Source organism: Meriones unguiculatus, chromosome 17 (assembly GCF_030254825.1).
Source record: "Meriones unguiculatus strain TT.TT164.6M chromosome 17, Bangor_MerUng_6.1, whole genome shotgun sequence".
Taxonomy (NCBI): Eukaryota; Metazoa; Chordata; class Mammalia; order Rodentia; family Muridae; genus Meriones; species Meriones unguiculatus.
The window spans coordinates 4,384,298-4,398,560 of record NC_083364.1 but is presented as its reverse complement, the minus strand read 5'-3'; the positions used below and the strand labels follow the sequence as shown (position 1 = coordinate 4,398,560).

At 45.3% G+C, this 14,263-nt stretch overlaps 1 protein-coding gene across 2 annotated transcripts in view; it reads left to right on the top strand.

Annotated features, from left to right (window-relative positions):
• Positions 1-14,263, top strand: part of Marchf2 (membrane associated ring-CH-type finger 2) — a 28,627-nt gene that overhangs the window by 5,909 nt on the left and 8,455 nt on the right. Inside the window, exons 2-4 of one of the 2 annotated variants that reach the window (XM_021652882.2) lie at positions 317-453; positions 2,164-2,391; positions 8,659-8,854. In XM_021652882.2, the coding sequence (XP_021508557.1) occupies positions 2,216-2,391; positions 8,659-8,854 (372 nt within the window). In that variant the 5' untranslated portion in view covers positions 317-453; positions 2,164-2,215. The remainder of the gene's footprint in view (positions 1-316; positions 454-2,163; positions 2,392-8,658; positions 8,855-14,263) is intronic. The other variant, XM_021652881.2, reaches the window with a different exon arrangement.

Sequence of the window (14,263 nt, the reverse complement as noted above, 5' to 3'; positions counted from 1 at the left end):
TGTCTGCATGTGTGCCTGCACGCCAGAAGAGGACATCAGATCTCATTAATGGTTATGAGCCACCATGTGGTTGCTAGGAATTGAACTCAGGACCTTTGAAAGAGCAGCCAGTGCTCTTAACCTCGGAGAAAACATTCTTAGAAGAAATGTACACGGATAGGGAAGCCAGAATCCTACTCATGCTACTCTGGAGAAGAAGACTAGGCTGTATAGGGTTCCTATTTGATGATCAGATCCTGAGGCAGAGAGCAGACCTCACCAAAGTCACCCAGAGCAGACTTTAGATGGATACTGAGATATTTATTATTTTCTGTAGCCTCTCCTTGGGAACTGAGAACAGAGCAACTGGTCTTCTGAGGACATCATCATTTCCTTGATGAACTGAGGTCTCCCAGAGTGCACAGTCTGACAGAGGCCATGAGTCACAAGGAGCCTGAGTGACTCACCATTCTGGTGCAGAATATTAAGTTTCTAGTTCTCTCTCTCTCTCTCTCTCTCTCTCTCTCTCTCTCTCTCTGTGTGTGTGTGTGTGTGTGTGTATGTGTGTGTGTATTAGGAATTGAACCTAGAGTCTCACACAGGCCAGAGCATGCTTTACTACTGTTCCATATATCCCAGACCCTCACTGGATTCTAGGTAGGTACTTTACCTCTGAGTTGTGCTCGCAGCATCTCTAGATGCACTCTGCTTTTACTAAAGACAGTTTAACATGTTCTGAGTCTAACCTCAAGGCCCTGGTCTTAGCTAGAACAGCATGATTCTGGCTGTGTAAAAAACTGAGCAAAGGACCTGGCACACAGTAGGTGTGCAATCACTTTCACTTGCTGTTCTAATAAGTGACCTGGAGACTGACTGGCAGGTTTGGAAGTGGGGCAATACTTGGCTTTTCCTAGAAGAATGAGAGAAAATCTAGCACAAGCCCCAGCTGTCCTCCAAGCCTGGCCTAAGTTGTCTTCATCAGCTCATAGAGTTCTCACACCTACATTTTACAGATGCAAATAGTTATTCAAAGAGGCAGGTCTTTGTCCATAGTCTTAGAGCCCTGTTTTAGTGTCATTTTTGTTGCACTGATAAAATACCATGACAAAAGCAATTTAGGGGAGAATAAAGGATTTATTATAGCTCACAGTTTCAGGCCATCACTTTAGGGAAGTTACAGTGGCAAGAGCTGGAGGGCATTCATCATATCACATCTATAATGAGGGACAGCGAGCAATGAATGCAGGCTAGTGCCCAGCTCACTCTGTCCTTTTCATTAGTGAAAAGGACATTCAGGCTGGGGCGTCCCACTTCAAGTAATCAATGGAGAAAAACCCTAGGTAGGAGAGAGTCCAGCTGTTTCAGCAGGTAAAAGCACTTTCCACCAAGCCTGATGACCTGAACTCAAACCCTAGGACCCATATTGTGGAAGGAGAGAAGTGAATCCGGCAAGCTATCCTCTGATTTCCATATGCATGCTATGGAACATACATGCTTACATACATAAACATACATAAATGAAACAAACGTAATTTAAAAAGAGAAAAAAAAAATCCCTCAAAGGCACAACCACATTCCAACCTAGTTTAGACAATTTCTCATTGAGAGCCCCTTCCCAGGTGATTCTTGATTGTGTCAGTTTGACAAGTAAATATCAGTCACAGTCCCTGAAAAGACAGGACTCAAGAGTCAGGCATGCTCTATAAATCTAGCATTCGGAAGGCTTAGGTCTTCATTTCCAGGCTAGCCTGCACTACAGAGTGAGATCAAAAGAGGGACTCCGGCTGGGGAGGCCATTCTGCAGGTAACTGCTGTCTACACAGATGTGAGGGCCTTAGTTTATGTTCCCAGAACCATGTAAATTCAGGCACAGTAAGCCTATGTGTGCCTCAGCCCTCACACTGAAACAGTGGCAACAGGGCAGTCTCTGTAATCGGGGTCAGCTAGTCCGGTGCGCACAGCAGGAGACACGAGATGCTGTCTCAAACAAAGCGGGACAGAGAACCCTCAGATCTCTGGCCTTGGCTCATGTCTGTGGCACATGCTCACTTGTACTGGTGCTCGTGTTTTTGCAATCACATGTACAGATACACATACACACCTAGAAAAAAAGGGGGAGGGACCCATTTGCTTCTGTGACTCACTGATTTTGCTTTTGATTTCTCTGCTGGCCTCCCCCACCAGGTTCCTGGGACCATGGACCTCAGGTCCTGAAGACACGAGGCTCCCCGTGGCCATGACGACAGGTGACTGCTGCCACCTCCCTGGCTCCCTGTGTGACTGTTCTGGCAGCCCTGCCTTCTCCAAGGTTGTGGAAGCCACAGGGCTGGGGCCACCCCAGTATGTAGCACAGGTGACTTCAAGGGATGGCCGGCTGCTCTCAACTGTCATCCGAGCTTTGGATACACCAAGGTGAGTAGTGGCTATTAGTGTCCTGACTTTTGTCCCCATTTCTTTCTGGGTTGAGTGATTTTCTACTAGTCTGGGGTCAGAGTTCAGTTACTGAGAAAGGCAAAGGGGTGAACATGGCAGAGGAAAAAAAAACAAAACAAAACCCTAATACTAAGGTTGGCGAAATGGCTCAGTGATGAAGAGCGCATGCTTGCTCTTGCAGAGGACTGGAGTTCAGTTCCCAGTACAAACAATAGACAGTTAGAAACTGTGTGGATCTCCACCTCCAGGGGAGTCAACACCCTCTTCTGGACTTCTTGGGTACTCCCTCTTTACAGAGACAAATAAAGATTGTGTGTGTGTGTGTGTGTGTGTGTGTGTGTGTGTGTATGTGTGTGTATACCAAATAGTTGGGTGTGTCTATCATGTCTATCAGTGAGGATAGGAAGATGACCCCGTTGATAAAGTACTTGCTTTGTAAGCTTGAAGACCTGAGGTCCATCCCTGGAATCTATGTAAACAGCCTGGCATGGTGGCCGGTGTTTGTAATCTCAGCACTGAGGAGACAGAGACAAGCAGATCTCTGGAGTTCTCTGGCCAGCCAGCCTACCTTAATTGGAATGCTAGGCCAATTAGAGATCTTTACTTAAAAAAGTAGGTGGACATCCCCTGAGGAACAGCACCTGATGTTGGCTTTTGGTCTTCATACACATATACACACATGCACACAGACAGGAACACATGCACACACATGTACACACAAAACTTGAGTGTGGTGGCATAGATTTATAATCCCCAAATTGAAGAGACAGAGACAGGTGGGTCCCTGGGATTTGTTGGCCTTCTAGCCTAGCCAGTGAGAGACCTTGGCTCAATAAACAAGATGGCACCTAGTACAGTGCCTCAGTGGGTAAAAGCCTGCTGACCTGCATTAGATGCCTGGGCTCTACATGATGAAAACAGAGAATTAACTTCTGAAAGTTATCCTTTGACCTCAGTATGTGTGCATGGCACATACATACCTACCTGTTCACTCACACAAAATAAATGAATAAAATGTAATTAAAAAAAAAAAAAACAAAAAACAACAAGGTAGGCATCCCAAGCCCAGGAGAGACCCTGTTTAATAAAGCAGGTGACTGGCGCCGAGGAATGACACCTGCCTGAGGCTGCCACGTGAATGTATGTACACATGGATGCTCACCAGCGCCCATCTGTACACTGTACACTAACACGCACCAAAGAACGTGCCGTAAACCTCGGTACTTGTATGCTGAGGCAAGAGGATTAAAGTTCAAGGCAAGCCTGGGCTACAGATGGTTTGAGCCCATCTTAGTCTACATAGCAAGAGCTTTTCTCAAAATTACTAATAAATGAATAATTTGGGACTGGGGATGTGGCTCACTGATAGAGTGCTTGCTTATATGGGCAAAACCATGGATTCTCCATTCAGCACTCAAATTTTAGGTGATTATGAGAAATCTGAAGATCAAGTGTTGACAGTTATTTCATGGACTTTTTCCTGAGGAGATATAAACAAGTTTGTTTCTTCCCTCGATAGCCCTGCTGTCTTACTTCGGGTTTCTATTGCTGTGAAGAGACACCATGACCATGGCAACTCTCATTTAATTTTTATTTTATGTGCACTGGTGCTTTTGTCTGCATTCATATCTGTGCAAGGGTGTCAGATCCCAGACAGTTGTGGGCTGCCAGGTGGGTGCTGGGTACTGAACCTCAATCCTCGGGAAGAACAGCCAGTGCTCTTAACCACTGAGCCATCTCTAGCCCCCATGGCAACTCTTATAAAATAAAACATTTATTTGAGGTTGGCTTACGGTGTCAGAAGTTTAGTTTACTATCATCATGGAAGAAAGTGTGGCAGCATACAGGCACACATGGTGCTGGAGAAGGAGCTGAGAGTTCTGTATTCAAATTGGCAGGAATTGAACTGAGACATACTTCTTCCAACAAGGCTACATCTACTCCAACAAGGCCGTATCTCCTAATAGTGTCACTCCATATGAGTCTATGAGGACCATTTTCTTTCAAATTAACACAGGCACCAATGACAGACTAAAGTACAGTTCCACCAAAATCGAATTGTGGGGACCAATGAGTTTACTGGGCTTACTTACAGAGCAAGGGCAAGTGGTTACCTCCAGGAGCATGAGCAACCCAGAATAGTTGCATCACCAGAAGGTCTCACCAGCATTAATGATGACTTCCCTATAGCACCATAGGTGGAGTCCCCTTTCATGAACTTCCCATGTACTGTATAGCTTAACACCTCCTAGATCACAGAAAAGATCATGTGTGACTGAGAAGCAATGGAATAGAGTTATCAGGACTGGCGTAGGAGTTAGTGTCTAGGATCTCAGGTAGGCCCAGTGACCTTCCCTCCTCTGGGCATGAAAGCTTTCATCATCTTCATCAGAGTAGCTGGAACTATTTGCAAGCAACCTTCAAGACCCACATAGTCAACAGGACTTCCTGGCATCTGTAAAGTGGAAGTGAGCCCTTTCCTCCAAAGTTCATTGTGAGAATGAGATAAATGAAGCCCAGTATTACACCTAGAATAGAGCCTATAGCCACAGTTCTGGAGCCAGGGGGAGCCAAGGGGAGGACATCAGTTTAAGATTGGCTTTTGCAGCGCCGTGAACCCAAGCCAGCCTGGGTTATGCAGTGAGTTCCTGTGAGACCGCATTTCAAAAAGCAAAACAAATGATCATGGTGGTACACATACTCAGGACGTTAGAGATAGGTGGATTTTTGTAAGTTCGAGGCTAGCTTGGTCTATATAACAAGCTCCAGGCCAGTTGGCTACATAATGAGACTCTGTCTCTAAATAAATAAAAAATAAAGAAATAAATATAAAAACAAAGTTAGGCAGAGTGACATGTGCCTGGCATCCCAGGACTGGAGAAGTAGACATAGGAGGGCCAGGAATTCAAGATTGTCCTCAGCTGTAGTGGCAAGTTAGAAGCTAACCTGGGCTAAATGAGACTCTGTCTAAAAATCAAACAAGCAAAAAACCAGTTGAAGTTGGGTGTGGTGGCATGTGTCTTTAATACTAGCACTTGAGAGTCAGAGGCATGCAGATCTTTATGAGTTTGGTGCTGGCCTGGTCTACATAGTGAGTTCCAGGTCAGTCAGAGCTACATAACAAAACCAGTCTGTCTGTCTTTCTTTTATTTTTTATTTTATTATTTTATTACTTTTTAAGACAGGGATTCTCTGTGTAGCCCTGGAAACTATGTCTTAAAATAAATAAAAGCAGGATCGAAAGATGGTTCAATTGGTAAAAGGCCTGCTATACAAGTATAAGGACCTGAGTTCAAATCCCCAAAATCCATGTAGAAATCCAGATTCATTATTCCAGCCTGCAAACCTCCTACAGAGACGTAGGAATGGAGACAGGTGAAGCTTCAGAAGTTCAGGAGAGCAAACCTGGTACATACAGCACCGATCACTGACCATGCCTCAAACAAGGTAGGAGGTTGTCCTCTGTCTGACCTCTACCCATGTGTCATGACACACACACACTCATACATATATACACACACTAACATAAGAGAAAAATAAATTAAGTAAAACAACAAAACAAAATATCCCAGAAGTGCCTCACATAATGGGAGTGCTCAGTAAACTATAGTTCTCTGCCTTTGTTGGAAGTGTTGTTCGGAAAGGGGAGTCCTTTCCTGTGAACTGTGTGTGTGTGTGTATCTATGTGTATACATACCTGTAAGTATATGTGAGAGTTTGCATATGTGTGGGTACACACATGTGCAGTTGTGTGTACATGTGTGTTTGTGAAGGGCAGAGGCTGATATCAGGTGTCTTGACCTCTTTTCAACACGGGTCTACACATGTGCGTGATGAGGCTGTGTCTCTGACTTAAACCCAGAAATTGATGACTTTGGTACTCTAAATACTAAGTTTGTTATGGGGAAACCAGCTCTATTTCCTAGGTGCTAGGGAATACCCAAGGGCCACCACACCCAGCTGGTATTTCTGTGGACATTGAGGATACAAACTCTAGTTCTTCGGCTTGCATGGCCAGCTCTTTACTACCTGAGTATCTGTTCCATCTCCTTAGTGGCCCTTTGGTACTGCATGGTAGCACATGCCTTTAATCCCAGCATTCAGGAAGGTAGAGGCAGGCAGAGCTCTGTGAGTTTGAGGCCAGCCTGGTCTATAAAGTAAATCCAGGACAGCCAGGACTGTTACACAGAAAAACCCTGTTCTTCCACCCCACTCCCACCCCCCCCCCCCCAAAAAAAAAAGAGAAAGTGAGAAAGAAAGAAAACAGCATCTTAGAGACTGAGCTGAAAGGAAAGATTTTGAGCCTTGTCTTTTGGGATCTGGTCTGTTGGCATTTTTGTTTGTTTTGAGACAGGGTCTCATGTAGCCCAGGCTGAGCTTCAGCCTTGAACTCCTAATTCTCCTGTCTCTACCTCCAAAGGGCTGGGTTCACAATGCCTGTTTTATGTGGTTCTGGTGGTGGAGATGGAACCCAGGCTTTGAATACTCTGCTGGCACTCTGCCAACTAAGCTGCAGCTCCAGCCCTCTGTTGTACTTTTTTTTTTTTTTAAGATTTTATTTATTACTTATACAACATTCTGTCTGCACATCAGCTCTTACTATACATGGTTATGAGCCACCATGTGGTTGCTGGGAATTGAACTCAAAACCTTTGGAAGAACCGCGAGCGTTCTTAACCTCTGAGCCTTCTCTCCAGCCCACTGTTGCACTCTTTTAGAATAGCTAGGCTTCCACCACACAACAGGAAACCTGGAGAAAAGGGTTAGGGAGTGGGAAACACCCTTATCTAGAAAAGAGAGCTAGCTCTCTCCCTCCCTCCTTCCCCCACAGTGTGTGGGGAAGCACGCACGTGCATGTGTGTGTGTGTGTTCCTGACAACTATGCTCTCTGGGCAGAAACATTTAAAAAACAATGACTCATGTACTGGGTAGCCCCACCTCCTGCCTTCCTGAGCTGACCCAGGAAGAACCCAACATCCCCAGAGACTGGGCTGTGTGTGGATGGTTTCTGCGCCTGTTCACCCATCCCACCCTTTGTCTTCCTTGGTCGTACACAGAAAAACAGATGAGTGATTTCCTCACATGGACAGGTTTCTCAGACAGTGTGACCTTTAGGTGCAGATAGAGCCAGGAGTTTTTGATGTCTTTTTTAAAAAATCTTGTGGGTATAACGTGTATTAGTATATGCATGTGTGTGTGATCATGTGTGTGTGGGATGTGTGTGTCCTCATTTGTATTGCTGTATATGTGTGTAAATATGTCACATGTTAGCATATATGTTGTAACCCTCTGTGTGATGTATATTGCTGTGTGTGTGTTTGAGATCATGTCTGTTGTACTTCTTGAGGACTGCATTAGTTACTTGTCTTGTTGCTTTGACAAAATACCTGACAAAGCAACGAAGAAGGAAAGACTTAGTTTGAGCCACAGTTCCAAGCTACTGTCCATCATGGCTGGGAAGCCGCAGTGGCAGGAGCATAGTTAGGAAGCTTAGGAATCAGAGAGATGAATGCTTGTGTTCAGTTTGCTTTTTCCTTAAAAGAATTATTAGTGTATATGTGTGGGTGTGTGCACACTCCTGTATACATGCCATGGCATGTGTGTGGAGGTCAGGAGACTCTTGCACCATGTGGGCTTCAGAGATTGAACTCTGGTCATCAGACCCATCAGCAAGCACCTTCATCCACTGAGCCATCTTGTGTTCCCACTTCCTCCTTTTTAGTCAGTCCAGGATCCTAGCACATGGAAAGATATAATTCATATTTGGGGTGGGTTTCTCCACTTCTGTTAACCCAGTTTAGAAAGTCTCTCACAGATATGCCCAGAGATTTATATTTACTTCCAAGGTGGTTTTACATCCTGTCAAGTTGATGGTATAAACCATGAGAAGGACCAAGAATGAACCGTAGAGAGACCACCAACAGTGGATGGTTACTTAGGAATATCATGCTATTATTTCATTAAGAGAAGAGACATTAGGCAGGCAGGTGGATAGGATTCTCCCCCAGGCTACAAAGAGCCCACGGTAGCTCTGCAGAAGGAACACATGTGCCTATCAATAGGAGTTTGAAAAAGTTACGTGAAGAAGAGGATATCTGAAGCTGGGCTGTTGAAGAATGAGCAGGAATTTACGGAACAGCAACCTGGGAGTGACAGTGAACTTGTAACCTAGCAAGCACTGCTACCAGTGTAAGCAAGAAGCCCTACCATCCATCATTCACAAGTTTTATTTCTGTATCCCTCCAGTGACTGTCCCTTCTGCCGAATCTGCCATGAGGGAGCGAATGGGGAAAACTTGCTGTCCCCATGTGGCTGTACCGGCACACTGGGAGCTGTGCACAAGAGCTGTCTGGAGAAATGGCTGTCTTCCTCCAACACAAGCTACTGTGAGCTATGTCACACTGAGTTTGCAGTGGAAAAGCAGCCCCGACCTCTCACAGAGGTATATAGCTTTGGGGAAGACTGGACAACCAGAAGGAGGAAGGGCAATTCGGGGACAGAGGTAGTAGCTGCCCAGGTCAGCAGGGAAAGCTGATCATGTCCCTGCCAATGCTGGGAGGGATCTGCTGATGTGTGGGAACCCAAGTGACCAGAGGCTGCAGGCCTGCTAGCCTCTGCCAGCTATCCCATCCTTTGTCCTCTCAGATTGTTCTTTTGCTTTATTTCTGAAGCAGACTCAGGTGTTCTAGGCTGTCTGAGGTAGTTTTTAGCTGACGACCTGAAGATGACTTTCCAACTCCTGATCATCCAGCCTCTACTTTTCAAGTGCTGGGATTACAGACATGCAGTATCATGGTTTATACAGTGCTAGCAATGGAACCCAGGGCTTCATGCATACTAGGCTAGCCCTCTACCAACTAAGCCACAACACCAGCCCAGCCAGCTCCCAACTTTTAATATTAGCATTGAATTTGCTACTGTCCTCCTGTCTCTGGTTCCTGAGTATTGTGATTACAAGCATGCACCACCGTACTGGGCTTGGGTTTTAATTTTTTTGAAATAGGTTGTCATTTTAGCTCAGGGAGGCCTGGAACTCAGGGAGAGCCTCTTGCTTCAGACTTTTGACTGTCACAATCATAAGGCATAAACCCTAGGGCTACCTTTGTTAGTTCTTTTTTATTTTTTTGAGACATGCTCTCAAGCTGGCCTACAGCTTGCTAGTAACAGTCTGGCCTTAAACTCCTGATTCTTCTGCCTCTACCTCCCACATACTGGGATTAACAGTATACCACCACACCAGGGCTTTTATTTGTTTGCTATTTATTTATTTAAAGACAAAGTTATATTATGTAGCCCTGGCTAGCCTGGAACTTGCTATGCAGACTTGCTATGTGCTGGCTTTGAAGAATCTGTGATCCTCTTGCTTCTGCCACTACCCAGTTGTTGGGGCCAGTTTTTGAGGCAGGGTCTCTCTAAGTAGCCCTAGAACTGGCCTAGAACTCCCTATGAAAAACCAGGCTGGTCTCACAGAGATCTGTGTGCCTTTGCTTCCTGAGGGCTGGAATTAAAGCTGCGTACCACCATACCATGCTGCTGTTTCTTCCTAAAATATTTTTTAAATATTAAATTACATGTGCATGTGGCACACATGTACCATGGCACATGACTGTAGGTCAGAGGATAACAAGCAGAAGTTCTGTTATCTTGCTGGGCGTGGTGATGCACTAGGGAGGTGTAGGCAGGCGGATCTCTGCGAGTTCAAGGCCAGGCTGACAGTTCAAGGCCAGCATAGCCAAAGCTAAATTATAAACACACAAACAAACAAATAAAGTTATCTTGTTTCCTTATGTAGGATTTGGGATAGAACTAAATTTGTCAGGTTTGTCAAATGCCTTTACCTGATGAGCCATCTCACTAACCTTCTATCTATCTGTCTATCTCTCTCTACCCACTTATCTCTCTACTTACCTATCTTTCTACCTACCTACCAACCTTCTTACCTAACTATCTATCTGTTATAGCCCCAGTTGGCCTGAAGCTTGGGATCCTTCTGTCCCAGAGTTATGGCATGTGCCATCAAGCTCAGATCACCAAGTCATTCAGTCATTCGGTCTGTTTGTCTTTCTTAAGATTTATTTATCTATTACATATACAGTGTTCTGCCTGCATGTATACCTGCATGCCAGAAGAGGGCACCAGATCTCGTTATAGATCGTTATTGAACTCAGGACTTCTGGAAGAGCAGCTAATAGAAGTGCTCTTAACCTCTGAGCCATCTTTCCAGCCCCACCAAGTATTTCTTTGAGCACCTCTGGAGTGCCCAGTGTTTTGTCTAGTGCTGGGCCTTAGTTAATAATGTCCACATGATAATAATCCATAGTTAATAATGTCCACATGATCTCCCAACAGGCTAGTTGGTAGTTAGGAACAATTATGAGGGTGTTTTAGTTCCTGTCCTGTTTGCTGTGCTAAAACATCCTGGCAAAAGCAACTTAAACAGGAAAGGCTTTGTTATGACTCACAGTTCCAGGTCACATTCCATCACTTCAAGAAGGTCTTGGTGGTTCTAACTCTCTCAAACATGATAGTTGGCAATGTTGTATTATTGTATTGTAGTCTAGAAATGGAAAGCAAGCAACACCAGCGCTCACAGCTCTCCTTTCACTGTTCAGGCCAGCCTATAAGATAGTGCCACCCAGGCTGGAGACATGGCTCAGGAGTTAGGAGCACTGGCTGCTCTTCCAGAGGACCCAGGTTCAATTCCCAGCATCCACATTGCAGCTCATAACTTTCTGTCACTCCAGTTTTCAGGAGATCTGACACCCTCACACAGACATACAGGCAAAACACCAGTGGACATAAAGTAGAGAAATTAATTTTTAAAAAACCTATTAAACGTCACAGAAGGAAATGTTGCAGGAGTGGGATGTGTGCAAGGCAACACTTGGGGTCAAGAGCTGTCTTAGGAGCTGGGAGATAGCTCAGTGGATAAAGTGCTTGCCATAGAAGTGCAAGGGCCTGAATTCAAATCCCCAGAATCCACATAAAGCCAGGTGTAGTAGCTCATTTCTGTAATCCCAGTGTTCCTAAGGCAAGATAGGAGGTGGATGCAGCCAGGCGTACACAAGAGGAAAAACATCAGGTAGACCCTGTCTCAGAATGGAAGGTGAGGACTGACATCTGAGTTTGCCATTGACATCCACTTGTATGCTGTGGCACATGCTTTCCTGTACTCACACACCAACACACAAACACACACAAAGATTGCGATTGTGTAGGTGAGGAAAAGGCTTTGGTTTGGAGTAAATCCCCAAATTGAGACCTAAGGGATTAAAAACAGGAATTTAGCCTAGGGAGAAGACAGTCCTGGCAGAGAGCACAGCAAGTGCAAAGGCATGGAGGCCACAAGGAGCTTGAACAGTTAGGTAGGTCAGTCTAAGAAAAGGGCTGGGAGTGGTGGAATGCTTACATAGCATACATGAGGCCCTGAGCTTAGTCTGCAGAGTCAGGCAAGAATCCCAGCTCTTGAGAGTTTGAGGCAAGGGGATTAGAAGTTGAAGGTCAGCCAGGTGTGGTGGTACAAGAATCCCAGCACTCTAGGAGGTAGACACAGGCAGATCTCTGTGAGTTCAAGGCCAGCCTGGTCTACAAAGTGAGTCCAAGACAGCCAAGACTACCAGAGAAATCCTGTCTTGAAACTCTCCTCTCCCTGAAAAAAAAAAAAAAAGTTGAAAGTTATCCTTGGCTACATAGGGAGTTTTAAGCCAATCTGGGCTACATTACATCTGTTGTGTAATACTATTCTTGGGGATATGTGAACAAACGTCTGAGATGGCTTTGTGGTTAAAGTGTTTGCAGTGTAAGCATGAAAATCACTGGGCTAAAGTGTGAGGAGCAATGTCAAGTCCTGAGACCAGGAAGTACTGCCTAGATTAGTCAAGGCCGCTGTGGGTCACTTAGGAGACCAAGGTAAAGCCTCTAGCCCACCTGGGAGCGGGGCTCCAAGGAGACAAGTTTCTGCACACACCATCTCCTACCCCTGTCTCCGACCTCATTGTGCCACTTTAAGAGGCCCTACCATAGGGCCTTTGTGTCTGATGCACCTGCAGTCTGCAGTGCTGTCCCCCTTCCCACCCCTTTTGGTTTTCTCAAGGCCTTTAGCTCCCTTGCCATCTTCCCCATTTTAAAAATCTCTCTCTGTGTGTGTGTGTGTGTGTGTGTGCTCAGATGCATGGCAGAGCGCAGCTATGGGTCGGAGGACGGCGTACAGAGAGTTTCTTTGTGCCGAGTTCTGGGAACTGAGCTCAGGTGGTCAGCCTTGTGTGGGAAGTGCTTTGCCCACTGTTGTCTTGCTGGCCCCAACTTCCTCTGCTGCTGTTTTCTTTTTGGTTTTTTTCTGAGACAGGGTCTCTCTGTGTAGCCCTGGGCTGTCTTGGAGCTCAATTTGTAGACTAGGCTAGCCTTGAATTCACAGAGATCAGAGACTGCCTCTGCCTCCCAAGTGCTGGGATTCAAGGCATGCCCTACCATCCAGCAGATAGATTTCTCTCCCTCTCTTTTCCCTGTTTCCTATCTTTCTTACTAGCACATGAGAACAGGAAGCCTTTCTACTACCTGCCTTGGATTCTTCCATGAGCCATGCTTATATTTCTTTTGCTCCATCATCTTGGGAGTCTGTCTGATAATAGTGACAAAAGGTGCTATAACCCTTGTCCAAAACACTTGGGCTGGTTGTGGTGGTATACATAGGTAGTTTGCTGAAGAGTCAGAAGGATCACAGAGTCAAGGCCAGACTGGGCTATACCTTGGGCCTAGGGTCTGTGATTATCTGGTCTATGGTTCATCATACATGAAGTCCTGGATCTGATCCTCAACACTTCATAAAACCCTGTGTAGTGCCACATGCCTATAGTCCCAGCACTGAGGAGGTAATGGCATGGGGATCAGAAGCTCAAAGCCAGCCTTGTCATATTTTGTTGAGTTCATGTTCAGCCTAGGCTATGTGAGACTCTGTTTTTGGGAAATAAATGCTTGGGACTGGAATGGTTTTGGTTTTGAGTATTTGGGATTTTGGAATGTTTTTATGGGTAATAAGGGGTATTTTGGGATCCAAGTTGAAAGGAAATCCATTCGCATTTCATATATACTCTCATCCTGAGTTACGTTTATAACAGTATTTTACTTTAATTATTTTTGTATTGCTGGAGTTGGAACCCAGGGCCTTGCTCTCACTAGGCAAGTTCTCCTCTACTTAGTCAACATATATGGTGTCAGTTCTTTCTTTTTCTCTCTCCGCCATCTCTCTGGAGAGAGATGGTTCAGCAGTAAAATCACCTATTGTTCTTTGGGAGGACTAAAGTTCAGTTTCTAGCACTCACATCAGGCTACTCAGAACCGCTTTAACTCTAGCTTCGGAAGGGCTCTGACTCCCTTATATGGCTTTCACAGCCACCCACATACACGCACACATATACATATATACATGTGTGCACACATGTAAAAAATGTATTCTCTCTTATTGCTGTGATAAGACACTGTGACCAAGGCAACTTAGAAGGAAGAGTTTATTGGGGGCTTGCAGTCTCAGAGGGGGAGCGCGTGACCATCTTGCCAGGGAGCATGGCAGCAGGCAGGCAGGCAAGGTTCAGTATCTGAGAGTTTGTATTTTTACCTGCAAGCCTTAACGCCTGCCCTCATACTTCTACCAAATGGGGACTAAGTATTTGTGAGCATAACTGGGTCATTTCTATTCAAACCACCACTCTGTCGTCCATCAGTCAAGGAGGGATCTCATGTATTCTAGAACCTCATACTTGCAGAGGCTGACCTTAAACTCAGGATCCTTCTTCCTACATCTCTCAGGTATTAGAATTACAGGTGTGTGTCACCACATCTCCACCCTTCTCTGTTT